The 21,024-nt window shown below is 42.0% G+C and overlaps 3 protein-coding genes across 14 annotated transcripts in view; 2 read left to right on the forward strand and 1 right to left on the reverse strand.

The window, feature by feature from the left end:
• The window catches only part of LOC127502722 (centrosomal protein of 128 kDa), a 128,809-nt gene extending 127,149 nt beyond the window's left edge, over positions 1-1,660 (reverse strand). For 6 of the 9 annotated variants that reach the window (XR_007926907.1, XM_051875987.1, XM_051875986.1 and 3 more), the window contains exons 1-4: positions 1,512-1,605; positions 984-1,157; positions 802-888; positions 591-717 (exon numbers count right to left, since the gene is read on the reverse strand). Coding sequence is in view for 8 of the 9 variants with exons in the window: in XM_051875987.1 (XP_051731947.1) it covers positions 591-717; positions 802-888; positions 984-1,139 (370 nt within the window). In the remaining variant the exon portion in view is untranslated. Of the gene's footprint in view, positions 1-590; positions 718-801; positions 889-983; positions 1,182-1,511 lie in introns of all 9 variants that reach the window. The other 3 variants (XM_051875982.1, XM_051875984.1, XM_051875981.1) reach the window with 3 other exon arrangements.
• LOC127502714 (DNA polymerase zeta catalytic subunit-like) overlaps positions 1-21,024 on the forward strand; it is an 845,784-nt gene that overhangs the window by 61,245 nt on the left and 763,515 nt on the right. The window lies entirely within an intron of this gene.
• The window catches only part of tshr (thyroid stimulating hormone receptor), a 68,408-nt gene continuing 49,824 nt past the window's right edge, over positions 2,441-21,024 (forward strand). For 2 of the 4 annotated variants that reach the window (XM_051876008.1, XM_051876007.1), the window contains exon 1: positions 2,443-2,973. In XM_051876008.1, coding sequence (XP_051731968.1) covers positions 2,810-2,973 — 164 coding nt within the window. In that variant the 5' untranslated portion in view covers positions 2,443-2,809. Of the gene's footprint in view, positions 2,974-21,024 lie in introns of all 4 variants that reach the window. The other 2 variants (XM_051876004.1, XM_051876006.1) reach the window with 2 other exon arrangements.

Consider the following 21,024-nt stretch of genomic DNA (forward strand, 5'->3'; position numbering starts at 1 on the left):
CGTTACTATAGCAACAGTAGGGAGTACAATGACTGCTTTTCAGAGATGTGTTATAAAATGTTTGGTGTAAATAAATATAGTTATTAAGAATAATGCACTGAGATTTCAATCACCAGTAAAGATATATAGTTAAGAATAAATAGGGCAGTTTTTTTACCTAAGAATAGTTTGTGTAGGGCTAGTTGGGAGATATACCTGCGTATAGTGCATGATATTTTATGGTTTATACATTAACATGATGACCATAATTTCATTACATTAAGATTTACAAATGTGTTCCTTATATTATTTTTATTTGCTTTATTAGTGAGCATCTGTGTAAATTTGTTAGGCTTAGTTGTTCCCCTCTCATGTTAACTTAGGGTATAGGGCTACAAAATAAAAGGGTGTTAGGGCCCCATACCTGGAATTGCTTAGGGACTCACTAAGTCAGCCCCTGGAAAAGATACTAGTAGTTTTAGCGGGAAGTATATACTGTGCATCATGTATTAGCATTCACACTATTACTAATAATCATTTGTACAAATAATAATAAATGTATAGACAAGCCTCCACTCATTTAAACAAGCAAGTTATAGCCTGTGCTGTACCTGAGGCGCTGCCATCTTCCAGGTCACTGGTGTGCAGTGTAGAGAGGGAGGCGCTCCACCTACCGGTGGTCCTCCTCAGCCGCTGCCCCTGCAGATGCTGGATGGACTCCTCTAAGCTCTCCCTCAGCTAGAACGCAGGACAAGCACTCAAAACAACACCCTTATCTGAAATTAGAGACAATCCCATGCAACTCTGGGTAGCAATACTCACCGTCGCCATGGCTTCAGCTTGGTCGTCTGTGTGTTCCTTATACTGTCCCAACATCTGATCCACTTTGTTTAGATTTCGGCTTGTATCCTGCACAAAAGCACAAGCTTGCATGTCAAAAGACCCCAGTGATCCCAGCTGTACACAACAGAGTAGGCATTCACGTAAAGAAAAGGGCAGCTTACCTGTAGAGTGTTTGCTAAAGTGTCAATTTTGTCTGATATGTCTGATACATGCGTATCCCTAGGAAACCTGCTGTCAGGCCTTATTCGTCTCTCTCTGACCCGCGATCGATGCCCCCTGGGTCTGTCATAGGTGTCAGATTCACTGGAGGAGTCCATGCTGACATGAGCCAATGGCTGAAAATAAGCAACAGCACTAAACTGAAATCAGAAACAACATTTCCAATCTTGACACATGCATGATATGTTTGCCTAACTATTAGACGTGTGTAATTAAGTTACACCTAGCGAGAAAGTATTCAGATTAATTAAATGTTTAAGGCTGATGATCACTGGTCTAATCAATTAAATCGTCAATTTTTTGAAAATCAAGATCTTGTAAACACTCGGCTTGGCACAGAGAACTGACGTAGAACCATCAAGCTAGTTAGCTTTGTGCTTACAGCCTTTCTTTGTGAGATGTTACAAAGCCTTGTCCGTTTGTATAATATAATACCGAATCACAGAATTGTAAAACTACAAGAAACGTACATAAAACTACCCCTACCCGTGAGCCCAGCGGTTTGATGGTTATCTTAGGGGATCAATGTAAGACACCGCCATCCTCTGCTATGGCAACTTGAACTGGCCGCCTAACAGGAATACAACAAACGCTATGAATCATGGGAGTTGTAGTTTTGCCATCGGCGCCGTACAGGTTACGTTTCAGAACTCCTTCATATTATATTAAATATTATATTATATTATATTATATTATATTATAATGTGTATTATACACATTTTTAATAATTTGTTTAAAATAGTACGTGTTTTAAAAAATATTAAAAAAATTATTTTATTGCCTCACAAGTGTGCGCCGTAAACGAACAGCCCTGATTGCGCAGATCTCCGCGACTGAAGACAAAAAAGTTTAGCATTTTAGAAAATGCAGCTTAATTTGCTGGCATTATTCAGATAGGGCCTATCCGAAAAGAGGCATAGTGATGTTGTGAGTAACTGATCTGTTTTACTCATTTGGAATACAGTGAGTAAATTAAAATAATTAATTAATTCATAATATATTCATTTATCCATTCATATTAAACAGTTAGCCAAACTAATGCTAACCTGTGGTAGTTTTGTAATCAGCTATAAACGATTTCAAATTGAACTAGGCTGATCACAAAGAAGATCTGCCAACATTTTATCAGTAGCCCATATATAAAGTTTGTGTATTGCTCTTTTTACACATTTTGTTATGTATTACACATAATTGACACATTTAAAACATTTACATATTTGTCATTTACATTTGTCATCATAGGCTATATAATTGTCACGACTTCGGGATTTAGGCCTATATATTTGGCTATACAAATATAATGAAATATAAAATATATAAAATATTACCTATATACAAAAGAAATAAATTCTTTAGACTGCATAATTTCCTGAAAAATGTTCTTTGTGTTTTAATTTTGATAATCCATTGTATGTTGTAACTGAAATGAAAACTGACAATTGCCCAACACTCCCCCTGACTATTTATGATTTTTCGATATTTTTGTACCTGTAGCCTACCTGTACGAATAATACACGCAATTATTAGTAGAGCCTAAATGAGAGACGTTTTTATGTCGCATATAACTATTCAGTTCCCATAGCAACCGCAAGGGCGCCTCAGCAGTCCGCTTCACTCACAGGCTCTCTTACTCACTTGCTGACTCTCACACTCAAGCAAGTTTGAGCTTTTAAACTGCTCGTCAGTGTTTGTGTCACTATTTACCGTCCAAACCGAGTGGAGCGATTGCAGTTTTCCAGCGGAAGAAAATACATTTATTCTTTATATCATGGCGACACGTGTGCTGTTATTGTTGATGCTGTCACCTGTGTGTGTGATCGGACATACGAATTCATGTCCTCATGGTTGTGAGTGTTCCCAATGGAAAGTCTTCGCTGTCTCATGCATGGGCATAGATGTTATTCCAACGTTTCCCTCAATGACAGAAATCTTGTAAGTATTTATAATTTTATTTTTTATTGGTCACTTTGTTATAGTAGCCTACTTGCATCAGAATGAGAAAAAAGTTAGGTAAAATGTACTCATTGTGTTCATGTTGTAAACACTTTTGCTGCTATTGAGGTGTAATACGAATATTGGGACAGGTTTCGTGGTATGTTCGGTTTAAGGGTCGGTTAAGGTGTCAGGATCAACAGTGTAATTATAGATGTAATTACAGAAATAAATTACAGCTGTAATTACATAAGGTATTTTTTAAATATAGTACAACGAAAACATCTACACAATAAAGTGCATTTTATCAAATGATTCATTTAGATGGTACATAGTAGTTAAAACACTTAATTTAAATTAGGACCATTTAGGCTAATTAGGCTATTATTATTATTATTATTATTATTATTATTATTATTATTATAGTTATGCTTTTATGGTCATTTTGGCAGTTTGGCAGAGGATGTTCACATAAATAAGAACCGCAGATCATGAGTGTGTTATTTTAATTTAATTAAAATATTATTGAACAATTTTATTAATAAACCATTGGTACTATATAATTATATAATGTACAGAAACAATTAACCTACAGTGTGACATTTTAGTGGCATTATAGTTATATAATGTAAATGTTTTAGGTTAACATTAAAAAACAATTCAGATAGATAGATAGACAGACTTTTCTTGCTTTATGCTTTCTTTTAGTGCCTTGAAGGGGATGCTGAAGTGCTTCCCACCTAAAGTTTGTTCAGGGTTGTTGGGCTTGTGGGGGGAGGGGGTTCCCTGATTGTAGCAGCCCCAGGACTGTTTATTGTTTATTGTGTGGCCCTCCTCTGTGAATTCACAGTCCGGTCCAGGGTGGGGGTGGGGCCTCGTCAGGTCTGATCAGCTCTCTCCCTATACGCTGAGGGATTAGCAAGTGAGGTCTTGGGAGGTTGAGTTTGAAATACCAGAGGAAAATTCAGACCTCTTACCCTCAGCTCAGTAAATCGCCACCAATTCCACAGAAATTAACTGCCATTTTGCCCAAGTGGCAACATGCTCTGATTTTTATCACCTTTTTTCACCTTATAGACATCTTTTTTCACCTATATTACGTCTTGAGACTTTAGACTTTTTTTTCTTTAGTTAGAACACTCATAATGGTCTAATGCTGATCTTCACTCACTTCATTAAGTTGTACTAGTAATTACAGTAAAACATTGATTATTACTATCTAATGGTTCTAAAAATTTCAGTGTATTTTGGTGTTAATACTGTAAAAATAGTGTATTAAAAATTACTAGCAGTTATATGAATATATTTGAAGTTTATTAAATTTTTTTGTATTCTTTAAATTTAAATTAGAATTACAATTCTGCATCCTGTTTGAACCTGTTCATATTAATGGCACACAGCCCTGTTGTAAAAATATATTGTCTCTAGCAATAAGATATTTATCATGAATATAGCACATACAAACAAAACCTTCAGTCATTGATATTAATTAGGATTTTGTCCAAACATTTAGCAGGACAGAGAACCTTAGGAAACCAAACCCTAAATGCTATGCATTTAAACAAAACTTGTAATTTGGCTTTTGTTGTACAAAGCCAAAGGGTTAGGGTACAAAGACAAAGAATTTGTGTACAACAAACAGCAGTGTTACTAAACAGCATTGTCTTCAGTGCTAGATTAAGTGATGATAAATTTGGGGGTTTTAACATAGACAATAAATGAGCCTTTGATGTAACCTGTAGATTCGACATTTCTACCCATTTATACAAGCATAGCCTATATTATGTATATGTAAAAATATACATAAGTGAAAGTGAATCTTATATAAATGTACAGTTTTTCTTAGTCACTTTGGTACGTTTCACAGTTGGCATTCTCAAAACTTGTTTAACCTCCACATCATCTCATCACGTGCACATCATAAAAACAATTTCTTATTCTTTTGAACAAATTTACAATGCTCATGTACATTTATGCACACTGTTAAACCTTGCTGTAAAAAAACGGCCAAATTCTGACAGTAACAAGCCATTTTCCATTAAAACAGTAATATACTGTAGAAAACAATGCATTCTGGGTAATATTTGTCATTTTCGAGAAAGTAGCCTACAGGAATATACTGTGAGTTAACAGCGCTCAAAGTCGACACTCAGAGGCTGTGTTCTAAATCACACCCTATACCCTCATTCACTATTCCCTGCATTAGTTCACTAATATAGTCCACTTGACAGAGTTAATTAAAAGAAATAAGTGAAATCAGACACTGATGAACACCTGATAAGCAGAATCACTGAAGGACAGAGAAAGAAGACCAGAAAAAAGAGAAGAGACGAGCAGACACACAACTACAACTGACTTCAGCCACGCTGAGTGTCAAACCAGTTTACAAACCAGTTTGACATTATTCTTTCATACATGTACAGAGGTTCTTGTTGAGAATTAACAGATTTGGATGTTGATGTTTTATTGAAAATAAAAATTTATTGAAGTTTGCAGTTGTCACAGACACGCCAGGCTCCACAGTCACCCAATCACAGCGCACTCCCTCACCAGAATACTAATCATCCACACCTGCCACGCATCAGCACCATTACCAACAGCACTACAAAAGCAGCACACACAGTCACTGTCCGGTCTCGTTAATGCATACTTACCTGTTATGCTTACCTTTGAAGAATACTCACCTGTCTCCAGCGTTCTCCTCGTCTCCCAGTGTTCTCCTCATCTCCCGTGAGTGTCTCTGTGTCTGGTCTGCTCCTCGTCTGCCCGCCATCCATGATCCCTGGAAATCACAAGACAAGTATCAGCTCTACGGTCACATCTGCCATGAACTGCATCAGCCACTACTCACCTGCACTCTGCTCACGCTCTCTGTCTGTTCAATAAACTTGGTTTATATTCCATCAGTGTCTCCGTCCCCTTCTGTGTGTAACAGAAGACCGGACCGTAACCGTCTGAGCAGCCAGAATGAGCGCTCCGGATCCATTCCAAGATCTTGTGGATGCACTTCATCGCACACTCTCCAGCACTCCCACGACAACACCGCCAGCGTTTACTTCCGCATTCCCCGCCGCTTCTCCTTCACCACCAGCGGTCGCCAGTCCCATGGCCAAACTGGCGCCCTTCTCTGGTTCGGCGGAGGATTGCAACGGATTCCTGCTGTAGTGTTCGCTGGTCCTGGAGATGCAACCGCACTTGTATCCCACCGAAAGCTCAAAAGTGGTGTTTATAATCTCTCAACTTGACGGAAAAGCTCTTCGCTGGGCTGAGCCACTCTGGTCACAGAAAAAACCCATTGTTCAGTCTCTGTCAAGTTTCATAACTCATTTCAAAGAAGTTTTTGGAAGACCTGCCTGGGATTCATCTGTTGGTGAGAGATTATATCAATTAAAACAAGGTTCCATGTCTGTGACTTATTATGCTCTCCAGTTTAGAACCCTTGCTGCATCAAGTGGTTGGAACGAACAAGCCTTGATCACCACTTACCGTCAAGGTCTGGACCCCCGCGTGCGGTTGCATCTCGCTGCATACGAGGACTCCATCGGGCTCGAATGGTTTATCCAACTCTCCGTCAGATTCGCCACTCGTATGCAGTCGTGTCTCGAAGAGCACCAGGGCCAGCCACTTTTCCCATCCATCCTCCACCGTCCAGAATCCGTCAGCTCCCCAGAACCAGCCAACGATCCCATGCAAATAGAAAATTCAACTCCAGATCGGCATCCTTCACGTAGAGGAAATACACCTGCTGGTTCTGGAGGACTCAACCGCTGACATGATCTTAGGGCACCCCTGGTTGGAGCAGCACAACCCCATCATCTCCTGGAGGACAGGAGAAATCCTGAAGTGGGGTAACCAATGTTTTAATAACTGTTTTCCTGAGTTCCCTGTTCCGAGTTCTCCACGTTCTGAGAAAGTTCAAGTCTGCGCTATGTCTGTGGAAAGTCCCCTTGAAAATCGTTCAAGACATTCCTAAATGTTACTCCCACTTCAGCGATGTCTTCTGTCCTAAGAAGGCCCCCACGCTGCCTCCACACCGGCCATGGGACTGCGCCGGAGGAGAAGGCCATGGAGGACTACATCACTGAAGCTCTATCCCAAGGCTACATTCGTCCGTCTACTTCCCCTGCTGCTTCCAGCTTCTTTTTCGTGGCGAAGAAGGACGGAGGCTTGAGGCCCTGCATAGATTATAGAGCTTTAAATAAAATAACTGTCAAATTCAGATACCCACTTCCTCTCGTCCCATCAGCGCTGGAACATCTCCGAGGTGCCACTGTGTTCACCAAGTTGGACCTCCGCAGCGCCTACAACCTCATCCGAATACGTGAGGGGGACGAATGGAAGACAGCTTTTGTGACCCCTACCGGTCACTACGAGTACCTTGTTATGCCCTATGGACTCATCAACGCCCCCTCCGTATTTCAGGACTTTATGCATGAGGTGCTCCGGGAGTTCCTGTACAAGTCAGTTCTGGTCTACATCGACGACATCTTGATCTACTCCCGGAGCCTGGCCGACCATCGCCGCCACGCTGCGGAGGTCCTGCAACGCCTGAGGGCTTTCAACCTGTTCCTCAAGGCCGAGAAATGTATTTTCCACCAGCCCTCAGTGCAGTTCCTTGGCTACAACATCGATCGCAGTGGCATCCGGATGGACGAGAGAAAGGTCTCCGCTATCAAAGACTGGCCCATCCCCACATCTGTCAAAGAACTGCAAAGATTCCTGGGTTTTGCTAATTTCTATAGAAGATTCATCCATAACTACAGTACCATCACCGCTCCTCTCACAAACCTGTTACACAGTAAGCCCAAGTCTCTGTCCTGGTCCCCAGCCGCCACTCAAGCCTTCGACACCTTGAAGGAAGCATTCACCTCTGCTCCCCTCCTGGTCCATCCCGACCCAGATACACCCTTCATCGTCGAGGTTGATGCTTCCACCACAGGAGTGGGAGCGGTCCTCTCCCAGCAGCAGGGGAACCCCAGTAGACTTCACCCATGTGCCGCCTTCTCCCGCAAACTCAACCCGGCGGAGGTAAACTACGACATCGGGAACAGGGAGCTTCTTGCCATCAAGCTCACCCTGGAGGAGTGGAGGCATTGGCTCGAAGGGGCCCAACATCCGTTTGTGGTTCTGACGGACCATAAGAACCTGGAGTACCTACGGGACGCCAAAAGGTTAAACCTACGTCAAGCAAGATGGGCCCTTTTCTTCACCAGATTCAATTTTATGATCTCCTATCGACCAGGATCAAAGAACGTTGATGCTCTTTCTCGCATTCATGGACCTGATGAGAGCACCGAAGACCCAGAACCCATACTCCCTGAGAAACTCTTTGTGGACCCTATCGTCTGGTCAGAAGAGACCCTGCCCGAGTCCAATGCCTCCACCAACCCCCCGCTGGGTTGCCCCCAAGGTTTGCAGTACATCACCTGGACACAGCGCACTCCCCTCATCCACGCATCACACACGTCACTGGGCACTGGCCACCCAGGGGTCAATGAAATCCTCTCGCTGTTAAAACAACGCTTCTGGTGGCCGAACATGGCAGCTGACGTCAGGAGGTACGTGCAAGGGTGCAGGGAATGTGCCATCTCGAAAAGCCCACGCCATCTTCCCTCCGGGAAATTATAAACTCTGCCCGTTCCTAATCGCCCCTGGTCACACCTAGGAGTAGATTTCATCACGGACCTTCCAGTCTCTGACGGATGCGCCTGTGTAATGGTGGTGGTGGATCGATTTTCTTCCCCTGCGAGGACTTCCCACAGCTATGGAAACTGCGGAAATAATGTTTAACTGTGTTTTCAGATACTATGGACTTCCCGAAGATATTGTATCTGACCGTGGATCACAGTTCACCTCCCGAGTCTGGAAGTCGTTCTTCAAGCTCCTAGGTGTGACCGTAAGCCTCTCCTCCGGCTACCATCCCCAAACAAACGGGCAGAGGGAGAGGAAGATACAGGAGATCGGCCGTTGTTCAGGACTGTACAGGACTCCTGGAACCAGTTTCTGGGTTGGGCCGAGTACGCCCAGAACTCCCTCCGTCAACCTACCACTGGGCTTATTCCCTTCCAGTGCGTACTCGGCTATCAACCCCCACTGTTCCCCTGGACCGAGGAACCATCAGACGTGCCAGCGGTGGACTACTGGTTCCGGGAGAGCGAGAGGGTCTGGGACTCAGCACATCTCCAACTCCAACGAGCCCTACGCAGGCGCAGAATGGCAGCTGACCTTCAGCGTTCTGAAGCACCCAACTACCAGCCAGGACAGAAGGTTTGGCTGTCGACCAAGGACATCAGGATGCGCCTGCCCTGTAGGAAGCTGAACCCTAGATTCATTGGCCCCTTCACCATTCTCCATCAGATCAGTCCCGTCACCTACCAGCTACAGCTTCCCCCAGAGTACAAGATTCATCCCGTGTTCCATGTTTCTCTGTTAAAAACTCATCACTCCTCTGTTCCTCTCCCCACAGAGCCTGGCGAGCCCGAGGAACCCCCCCTTCCTCTGATCGTGGACGACGGAGCAGCATACCTGGTTCGAGACATCTTGGACTCCCGGCGCCGTGGTGGTCACCTGGAATACTTGGTGGACTGGGAGGGGTACGGCCCCGAAGAACGGTCATGGGTTCCCAGAAATGATATACTTGACCCAAGTCTACTAGAAGAGTTCCATGCCAGCCATCCCAACAGACCAGCTCTGCGTGGCAGAGGCCGACCACCACAACGTCGGGGTCCACGGCCTTCAGGAGCAAACATACAAGAGCACTACAAAAGACACAGCAGCGCACACAGTCACTGTCCGGTCTCGTTAATGCATACTCACCTGTTATGCTTACCTTAAGGACTCCTTTGAAGAATACTCACCTGTCTCCAGCGTTCTCCTCGTCTCCCAGTGTTCTCCTCGTCTCCCGTGAGTGTCTCTGTGTCTGGTCTGCTCCTCGTCTGCCCGCCATCCACGATCCCTGGAAATCACAAGACAAGTATCAGCTCTACGGTCACATCTGCCACGAACTGCATCAGCCACTACTCACTTGCACTCTGCTTACGCTCTCGGTCTGTTCAATAAACTTGGTTTATATTCCATCAGTGTCTCCGTCCCCTTCTGTATGTAACAGCAGTCACCATTGTGGTGACCAGTGTCTGCTTTAGTTGGACTCTTGACTCTTTAACATTAGCATTCTCTGGCTGCTGTAACTGAGCGTTTATAAAACACATTTGTTATGGCAGGAAAAAGCCAACATGAAGTTGATCAGGATTTTTTGGCTGTTGTGGTGATGCTGTAATCATCTTGGACTTGTCTAATTCACTGAACTCTTTCTGTGTAGTCTTCGATTTAATGGGTATTTTATGTTTATTGATTATACTATGTCTGTGATTCAACAGTGTAAGAACCAACAACATTTTTTTATTTAGAAGAATATTGAAGTCATATAGTGTATAAAATATTTTGAGCTCCTGCATAACTTGGACAGCAGAGACATCAACAATCAGAATATGAATCTCAACAATGGTGACATTGAAAAGTTTAATGTCGCAATGCATGCTGGGTGCCAGCATAGTACAAAACTCCCAGCATGCACTGCAGCATGAATAAATTGTGCAGCTGAATTTTCTTTTTTTATTGCCACCATTGTTGAGATTGATGTGCTGATTTTTTATATATGTGTGGTGTTTAAAAAAATATTTTTAACTGATTGTTGTTGGAAGTCTTGCTGTACTTTCATGGTGATGTCAAATTTTAGTTTGTTAGTAATGTTTGCTCAAAGGTTTTAACATTGTTGCCAGTAGTTTACTGTAAAATTGAGTTTTGTGGGTCACCATTGTGCTGAAGAGTAGAGCCTGTGCTTAAGTTCAGGAGAACATCAAGAAACATTGATGATATATTGCATGTTGTTTTATTTAACAGATGGTGACTGTGTAGTTGCTGATGCAGTGAAAATCTCTTTATTTAAAATGTTTTTAGTGGGCTCTAATGAAGTAAGCTCATAGTAATAATATGCTCACATTACTAGCATATAATAAATATTAGTTTATAAATTTAAATGGCAGTTGGGCAATTTTAGGCAGTCGGTTTTTGCAAGTGAAATGAGGTAACAAATTTTAATTTAGTGCATGGTATCTTTACAGTAACATACTGTAGATTACAGTAAATAACTGTACAATCAACTGTATTTTACTGTAAAAAAAAATCGTCTGCTGTTTCCTACATTATCATTTGCTTATGCCATGCTGATCAAAATATACGGTATATACAAAATATACCCCCACCCCCCCATCTAGGCATTAGTTCATTATCTCATTAGTTCATTAGTTAATCATTAAATGCAATATGGTTAAAGTAGTTGTCATAATCTGCCAATACATTGCTTTTCTTTTCTTTTTTTTTTCTTTTTTTTTTAATTGTGTCCAGAATTGATTAATTGTCAGTTGAGTGGTGCTTATAGTGGCCTATCTGATTGATGTCTCTGTAATAACCTGTATTTGTAAGTGTTGCACTCTAGTAGGCTCGCTTTCTTTCTGAGGAAAGAAAGGTGGTCGTTCAACCCTCACTGTAGTTCTGCGGTTGCTTAGGCGCCGCACGAGCTGGACATTTGGGGTGCAACATGAGCCCGAGTGTATGGAGAGTGAGCGAACGGAATTCCCTTTCTCTCTCTCTCTCTCTCCCCCCGGATTACATGCCCTCAACAGAGGAGTGCTTCGTGAATCCGATGATTTATAAAAATCTGATTCCTGCTCTGGAAGCTCGTAAATCGATTCTTTCGGCTGTGGGCCGGATGACGCGTGCTCTACAGCGGCCCTGGACTCGCAGACAATTTGAATGATGCTCTCCCTCCGAGTGGAGACGAGAGACGCATTTCTCCGTCCTGTAATGAGTTATTGGATGTGGTGACATGCACTGTAGTATATAAGCTAGGGGTTTTAATGGGCAAGCTGACAGACATTCCTCTCTTGCTCTTCCCCTTCCCTGGATCAAATGTTTCTCTTATTTATTAAACCGCACGAGAGGCATTTATGCAGACACAAGCATTTGATTTGGCGCTTACGCTTCCAACTCTTGTTTCGTGTGGCTGCTTTTAGGCACGAACTCTGATGAGTTCAGCAGTGGACATTTTGTTGTGCGATATGGTTTTGGCACTTCATACTACCAGGCCCTAGTCTGCCCGACGAACTCCTACTCATTTCAGGTCCGCTGCTGCTTTGAGCTGGAAATGAGTGGCCGAGTCACGTATTGAGAGTAATTTCTATGGCAAACTGTTTTTAACACTAATGCAATAGTGACTGCATCCTGCAAAGTGAGCTAACGGTTTTCTTATCTCTCTCTATTTTCTGCGCTGCATTAATGCAGGCACGTGCATTTGATTTGGCGCCTCGCTTCCAACTCTTGTTTCGTGTCACAGCTTTAGGCGCAAACTCTGAGGAGCTCTGCAGCAGACATTTTGTCGTACACTATGCTTTGGCGCTTCATGCTACCAAGCATTAGTCTGCCTGACTAATTACTATTTCTCTCTGCTGTTGCATTGAGCTGAAACAATGAGTGGGTGAGTTCACCTATTAAAAGTAATTCATATGGCAAGCTATTTTTTACACTAATGCCCTAGTGGCTTCAGGCTGCAGAGTGAGCTGACGGTTTTTCCTATCTCTTGTAGCGTCTGTACAAGATCAGAATAGCCGACCAACTTTAGAATTTTCAGAATGCTTTTAGCCTCCTGAACTGTGCATATAAATCACGAATCGGCTCCGGCAAGTCTGGGACCAATTGCCCCATTGGCACCTTTGTTACCTCATTGAAGAAAAACAGAAGATATTCTCACCAGCTCCAGGGACTTCAAAGAGTCACCCGGGTGGGGCTAAGGCTATGCTAAAACCCCAATACACATCACACACACACATACAGACAAACACAAACACGCATGGAGATTGTATGTACATTTATTCTCAAAATATGACTATGCCAAAGTTTGCCTGTTGTTGTTTTCAAGCTGCATGTATGTATCCCTAGTATATAAGCTTAGCTATGACTGTAGTTGTGTTAGTTTTATTCTAAATCATAAATTCAAGTATAAACTGAATTTATACTTTATGTTTTGCCACCTGGCAAGTTTAGTCTCGTTGTAAACCTCTCTGAATGTTCTAATTAACAATGTATGTTACATTACTGTAAAATGCATTTTTCTATTTTTAATAGTACTTCGAAGAAAATGTACTCAGATCTGACACGTCATATACTATGCAAATTAGGTCGTAAATGGAGACAAAGAAAAAGTTTGCCCGCCAAAATTACACCCTTGCCATTGGCTGGCGCATCCAAGGAGGCGTTCTGGTTTGTTTGTCCATAAAAGGCAACGACACGCGTCTCTTCATTGCAGCAAGTTTTCTTTTGTCAAGCCTTCTTCATTCGTTGCCTAAAGCCTTCATTCTTCAGACGGACTCTCTCTTCTTTATTTTCCGGTTATCTTACTCTTAAGTTAAACCCTTGTTTGAAAATCCCGCCGAAGAACCCTTTCTCGGAAAAGGACCAATCGCTCCAGATTGCACGCAACTGAAACTCCTGCAGAAAGACGAAGCAACTGCAGCACCTGAACCTATGCAAGTATAGAACCATTCTTTTCGAAGCGTTTTAAGCTCCACGTGTAAGTTGAGTTTCCTTGCTGGCTCTCAAAGGTTTTAACTGTTTGTAATTTTGCCATTTCTTTGATCACCTCTGTTTTCTTGACTTTAATTTCGTTTTATTCTGTGTATGTTCGTTTGTTGTATTTTTAGTCATATATTCGTAGTTCGTATCTATTAAATACATTATATTCATGCTCTATTGTTTCTGTTGCTCATTCAGAAAATCAAGTCACTTCTACGTTCCGATTTTGCAAACTGCTTTATGCTTTAATGCTAGAATAGGAAATTATTCTTCATGGCCCGAGGAATAACTTCCTTTTATAATAGTCAATAAGAAAGCTGATAGTTTGCTGGATGAACTAGACCAGTCTTTCTAAATTAACTATTAAACTAGAACTAATCCTGAACCATATATGTAATTAATTATAATCCGTTGTAATTAATTCACAATATATGTGCATAATTCCCTTTTTGGTCAATTTATATTATAATTAATCATAACTCGTTATGATTTAATTATATATATATTTCACCCATAATTTGAGCTAATTAATTAAATACCTGTAATTCGTTACACTCTATCTATTTTCTGCACTGCGTTAATGCAGGCACATGCATTTGAGTTGGCACTTATGCTTCCAACTCGTTTTGTGTCACAGCTTAGGCGCAAACTCTGAGGAGTTCTGCAGCAGACATTTTGTTGTGCACTATACTTTGATGCTTCATGCTACCAAGCATAGTCTGCCCAACTAATTACTATTTTGTTCCGCTCCACTGCTGCTTTGAGCTGGATGAAACGAGTGGATGAGTTCACGTAATTAAGAGTAATTCCTATGGAAAGTTGTTTTAACAATAAGGCCATAGTGGCTGCAGGCTGCAGAGTGAGCAGACGGTTTTTCCTATCTCTCTCTCTATTTTTCTGCACTGCATAATGCAGGCACGTGCATCTGATTTGGCGCTTGCACTTCCAACCCTTGTTTCGTGTGACTGCTTTAGGCACAGACTCTGAAGAGATCCGCAGCACACATTTATCGTGCAACACGGTTTTTGGGCGCTTCATGCTGCCAACACTATTTTGCATGATTAATTACTCTATTTTTGTCAGCCCAACTGGAAATGTTTAGCTGAACAATTGTGTGAATGAGTTCACATGTAAGAGTAATTTCTTATGGCAAGCTACAGAGTAAGCAGACAGGGTTTTCCCTATCTCTCTCTGCATGATCTTTTACCATGGTCATCCTCACTTCATGTGATTGATGCGGCGCTTATGCTACCAAAACTCGCTTCACATGACTGGTTGCATTTAAGTGCTACTTACGTTATCGTGTACTACAACACTTGACGCTTTGACGCTTCATGCTACAAAACAGTGATTTGCATGACTAATTACTCTCTTCTTGCCAGCTCCGCTGTTGCATTGAGCCAGAACATTTGTGTCAATGTGTTCACGCTTAAGAGTAATTTCCTATAGCAATCTCTAAGTTATTTGCCTCTTTGTCAGCCTGTTCCGCCACTTGTTGCTTTTCGGACTGATTTTGACCGCTCTCCGCGCTTTAGCTTTCTGAGTCTGAGAAGATAGCCCTAAGGGCGTGTGTACAGGGTCTATATTGGCATCCAAGCCCCCACTTCTGCAGTTGGCGCTGGCTTGCCCAATCGAGTGATCTCGAGGATCAGTCTGTTTTATGGTTACTCCATCCAGCTTCTGTAGTGACCACCTGTTTCGGCAGGATTTTTCCCACGATGATGCTGTCTGGGAGATCTTGACAAGAAATGCTGTCACTTCCAAGAAGCATCCTGGTTGGTGTCCGATTGGACTTGCGTCACCTAATTCTCAGAGTACGCAAGTTCAAGATGCTGACATGAAGTCCATCTTGTCTCAATCTAAACCAGAGACTGCTTCGTGCCCATCAATCTAAGGATGCGTGATTCCTCATTCAGATCATCAAGAGACACAAGAAGATCCTCAGGTTTGCTTTTAGAAGAAGCTTACCAATACGGCATTCTTCTGTTCGGACTGGCTCTGACTCCTCAAACATTCTCAAAGTGTAAGGACGCGACTCTGGTCCCATTGCAACTCCAGGGCATCCGAATTTTAATTACCTGGACGATTGGCTGATATTAGCTCAATCACAGGGTTCAGCAGTAGCTCATCGAGATTTCATACTTGACCATTGAGGAGTCTTACACTTAAACTTTTACCAACTTTTAAGTGTGTTGCTGCCAAGTCAGCAAACAATTTTTCTAGGCGTGGACTTGGATTCTTGCACGATGTGGGCCCGTCGGCCTCCTGCACGCATTCAGTCATTACAACACTGTCTGATCCAGTTCAGAACCCGACGTTAGGTCCACGTAGGTTTATGCTGCAGACTGATGGGTTTTCTGGTAGCAGCGTCCCCTGTAGTTCAGTTGGGCCTGCTCCACATGAGACCATTTCAGTGGTGGATCAAGAGCCAAGGGATCTTGCCTCAGTGTCACCCTCTGCAGAGTCGTGATTAAGCGCAGAGGCTCAAAGGAGTCCAGCTAGGGGCGTTTGTCGTCACAAAACTATCACAACACAAAACTATCATGACACACCCCTCACAGGCTTGGAGGCAGTCTATCAGGGCTGCCTGACTTTGAAGTTTGGAAAGAGCTGCATCGTGGCACATAAACAGTTTAGAGATGCTGGCAGTGTTCTGGCACTCAAATGGTTCTTACCCTATTTGAGGAGTTGCCATATACTGGTCAGGATGGTGCTTGTACTTGAATCACCAGGGAGGACTACGTTCTCACCCCTGATGGTGAGGTGTGTCCTTCTTTGAGCGCAGACCAAGGAGGCTACACCCTCAAGTGGCGAGACTCATGGCAGAGGTTTGGCCGAGTTGAAGTGGATTATTTGCTTTGAGCGTGACTGCGCTTTGCCCAGTCTGGTCCTCTTTGTCTCCTCTGTCACCGAAGTGAGATGTGTTGTTGGTGGCCCTATTCTGGCCCACTCAGATATGGGGCTCCGATCTGGTCAGTCTGTCCTCAGGCCCGACCTGCCCCCCGTCCTAATTTACAGAAACTGTGAGTGTGACCCCTGAGCAGGACACATTAATGTATTCTTAGCTCTAGGGCCCCCTCTACGAGGCACCTGTATGCTGTTGAGTGGAAGCTTTTGCCTCTTGGGCAGGCATTGTGGCCTGGACCCAGTCATTGCCCTGTAGGTTCAGTACTGGAGCTCATGCAGAGTTGTTTCGGCAGGGGCAGCCCCTGCCACTCTTTAGGTTTATGTGGCAGCTTTATCTGCTGAGTATTTCACATGGGAGTGATGTACAGCCTCTTGGCCTTTGCCCGGTGAGTTCGCTGAAGATCTATGTCTACCACACAGTCCAGTGGCGTAGATCTGACCAACTGTTTATGCGTTGGGTCTGGATGTGAGGATTGCTCCTGGCTCCCAAGATTAATCTGCTTGAGCGGACTCTTTCCTCGGTCTTCCAGCTATCCTCAGGTATAAGAAGGCGTTATGGTATATCGTTCCCATAGCGAAGGCTATCGCAATGTTGAGAGAACCTATGAAAGGGAACGTCTCTGTTACGTATGTAACCTTGGTTCCCTGAATAGGGAACGAGACACTGCGACACCGGCTGTTCCCATACCTTTCGATAAGTGCTTCCTTCGTCATAGAAATCTGATGAAATAGCACGTAGCACGCTGATATGTGACGTATTCTCAGGGCGGTGCAAAGCGCTACTGGCCAATAAAATGGCGTGATGGTATAAGGGCTTCAGACGTTCGTCACACCAAAAGTGTTCCCATAGCGAAGGTTATCACAGTGTTTCGCTCCCTATTCAGGGAACCAAGGTTACATACGTTACCGAGATGATTCCACTATAATAAAAGAGAGCATAAAGCATTAGATCAATCAATGATCAATGAGTTACAGTCACTTTGGTAAATTTCTCAGATCACAACTGACATTCTCAAAACTACTTGTTCAACCACCACATCACCTAGTCACTTGTGCACATCATAAAAGCAATTTCTCACTCTTTTGAACAAATTGCCAGTGCTACATTCATGCAATTGATTATGTACAATTGTCTGCTGTTTTCTACATTATCAATTGCTTATGTCATGTTTATCAAAATATGTTATGCTGGTTCTCTGTTGAATAACCCCCCATAACATCTAGTCGTTATATAGTTCATTAAATGTAAACTGGTTGAAATAGTTGTCATAATTTATCAAGCATATTTTCTATATATTTCTATGAATCTTGGTGAATCTTGAATTTGTCTAATGCATATTAGATCAATCAATTCTATAACAACCAGTTCTATAAAATAGCTCAGAGGTGCATCTCATTACCAGAAAGCAGGTTATGTGACATACCCAGGTATCTTTAAGGGTAAGTAAGCTTTAGCTTCCAAAAATGGAGGTCACTTTCAGGGTATAAAAGTAGCTTACTTACTTAGCCTTGTTCTCAAAACAAAGACACATTGCTCAAAACTTTGGTTACACTTTATTTCAATGGTCCACTTTAGACACTCTTCTAACTATAAGTAATTTTGCAACTACATGTCACCATCAAAATAAAGTGTTACCAGAAGTTGAACACATTTCAATTTTCTTAATGATTTCTGCAAAACTCTGCACAAAAATGCTTTCATTTTACACAGGTTTAGCCAAGTTATCATTCATAAAACACAAACACATAATATAATTAACTCAAGCATCACAGTGTGAACTCAAATAGCACACATTTATCCATGAGTAAACATTAAGTAGCAAAACTGATGACACACCAATCAGAATCTCAGGATAATATAAATAGAAGCACAGGTGATTATGTGCTTTAGAAAATGCACCCTAACACTTCAGAGAGAGCTTAAAGAATCATCTACAGGTTTTTATGGGCTATTACTTACACATACAGTATAATTAGAGCAAACAGTAACAGTACTTTATATGAGGGAAATTTCACTGTCCTATGTACAGTAAACTGTAGCACATGTACATCTTTAAACTCATGATTGTCAAATTTAATGGAGGTAGAGAAATTCTTTTGTCAGAAGACCAAGACACTGCTATAGTATTGTATACTGTAAAGAAATTTGGTAGAAGGTGCAGAGGATGCTGAATTTATTTATGTATTTATTACTGTACTGTATTGTGTTGCATACCAATTTCATATTCAATTCTTTGGGATTTTAACTTTTCTTTTCCAGTGTTTTTCATCTACTGTAAGATCACTTTACAGTTGTGTAATAGAGCTGTTTAATTTTACTGTATCTGCACTCTTTCATTTATGTTGTATACTGTAATAGACATTGAGCTGCAAAATCATTCCAGAATCCCAATAAGAGGGTTTTTTTTAACAGTATTACAGTTCTTTACGATTGCTTAAGCACAATTTTGAAAACAGGGCCCAGTTTGTCAAAACACTACACACAGTTAACACAACCCTACACCAAAGTAGCACAACACTTCAGATCATTTGCAAAATGGAACACTTTTGTCAAAACTATACACAACTTTATAAAAACAATATTTTGTTACCATACGAAACACACACATTTCATATGACTTTAATCTTTTTGAACCAGTTACACACTGCTATTGCTAACCTAAAACACTTTTAGCAAGTCTAATTCTCAGTGATTAGAGTACTGTAAATGAAGTACACAGAGAAAGTGCAACTATACAATAGTTCACCAAACACTACACAAGACCAATGCTGCAGACTGAGGAAAATATCATTGATTTCTCTCCATTTATCCAAATCAGTCAACATGGAGAATCACAACAAAACATGTCCCAGTTGTCATGCCACTACATAACACTGTTAGCTCAGCAAACAACAGACAAACGTAAATACTGTATCCAGTACAGGTTACAATTGCAGTAAATAACAACAACAAACATAAAAAATAATCTGAAAAAACTGACAATATTGTACAGAAAATACTACAGTAAACATACTATACATTATCTCTTCGCCTAGCTGGATCTGGCCAGAGAATTTCATCAACATCACAAGCAATATCCTCATTAGCAAGACAACGCGGGAAGAACCGTCTTGAATGTCGAATCCATCCTTGCACAGCTGCGGCGTCGACTTGGTCACAGGCGTCCTCCATGGCCTGAATGAGGGGTACCTGAGCCTGGGGCTGGAGATCGTAAACCTTCCACCGCCATGCAGAGAAAAACTCTTCGATAGGGTTTAGAAACGGAGAGTATGGTGGAAGGTATAGTACTGTCAACTGTGGATGGTGTTGAAACCAGTTCTGGACCAAAGCAGAGCGGTGGAATGACACATTGTCCCAGATGACAGTGTATTGTATCTGGTGCATTTCATTACCTGCTGTGACGATGTGGTGCAATCGGTCCAAAAATGCAAGAATGTGAGGTGTGTTGTAAGGGCCCATTTTGGCATGACGGAGGAGAACCCCATGCTACAAAATGGCAGCGCAAAGGGTGATGTTACCCCCACGTTGCCTTGGGACATTGATTATAGCCCTGTGGCCAATGATATTTCTGCCTCTCCTTCTTGCTTTTGTGAGGTTGAACCCTGCCTCATCTATATATATGAATTCATGCAGGATTTCCTCAGCATCCATCTGCAAAACTCTCTGAAATACAGTGAAAGACAACATTGTGTAGTTCAGGGGTGCGTTTCCCAAAAGCATCATTAGCCAACTAACATCGCAATTTCCATTGTTACTAACATAGTTCAACGATTTGGTGTTTCCCGAAACCATAGTTCATACGAACAATTGCAAACTGCATCGCAAACTTGTGTGGTTGGAACGACAGCTCTCAAGCTGTGGTTAGAAGCATAGTTTCTTGTTTTTATGACATGTGGACTTAATAAATCGTTACCTTGAGCAAAATAAGCAAGCTGACATTAAGTACAATGTATATCTTTTATTTCGAATATATACAAATGTCATTTATATATTTTAGTTTGTCAAGAGATTTAAAGCACCGTTTTTGAAGAGTGTGCATGTGCGTATGTGCTCTAGTACGTAAGAACAAGCATTTGATTTAATCTGGAAATAAAGCAAAATAACTGAGGAAAATGAGAATTAGTTCTCTAATGCCATGTCCGTAATTTATAGCAGAAAATCTAGCATTAATTCGATCTCAAATGGATTAATTTAAAGAAGTTATTACTCACCACCTGCGTGACGTCATTCACCAACGTGGTTGAACGACAGGTTTGCGACAATACGGTTTCGGGAAACAGTCGTGACTAGCTAGTTGATAGAACGATGCATCGTACTATGGTAGTTCAGCAGCGAGTTACATCGTTGTTCGGGAAACGCGCCCCAGGATAGATCTAGTATATTACAGTCAATGTAAAAAAGTAATGTGTGGAGTATGCAAAATCACAGTGCTAAAGTGAACAATACAAACCTCCACATACTCATGCCGCAGCCGTTTGACCCTCTCTGAATTCCGCTCAAAAGGCACTCGATAAAGT

The sequence above is a fragment of the Ctenopharyngodon idella genome, chromosome 20 (assembly GCF_019924925.1).
Source record: "Ctenopharyngodon idella isolate HZGC_01 chromosome 20, HZGC01, whole genome shotgun sequence".
NCBI classification, from domain to species: Eukaryota; Metazoa; Chordata; class Actinopteri; order Cypriniformes; family Xenocyprididae; genus Ctenopharyngodon; species Ctenopharyngodon idella.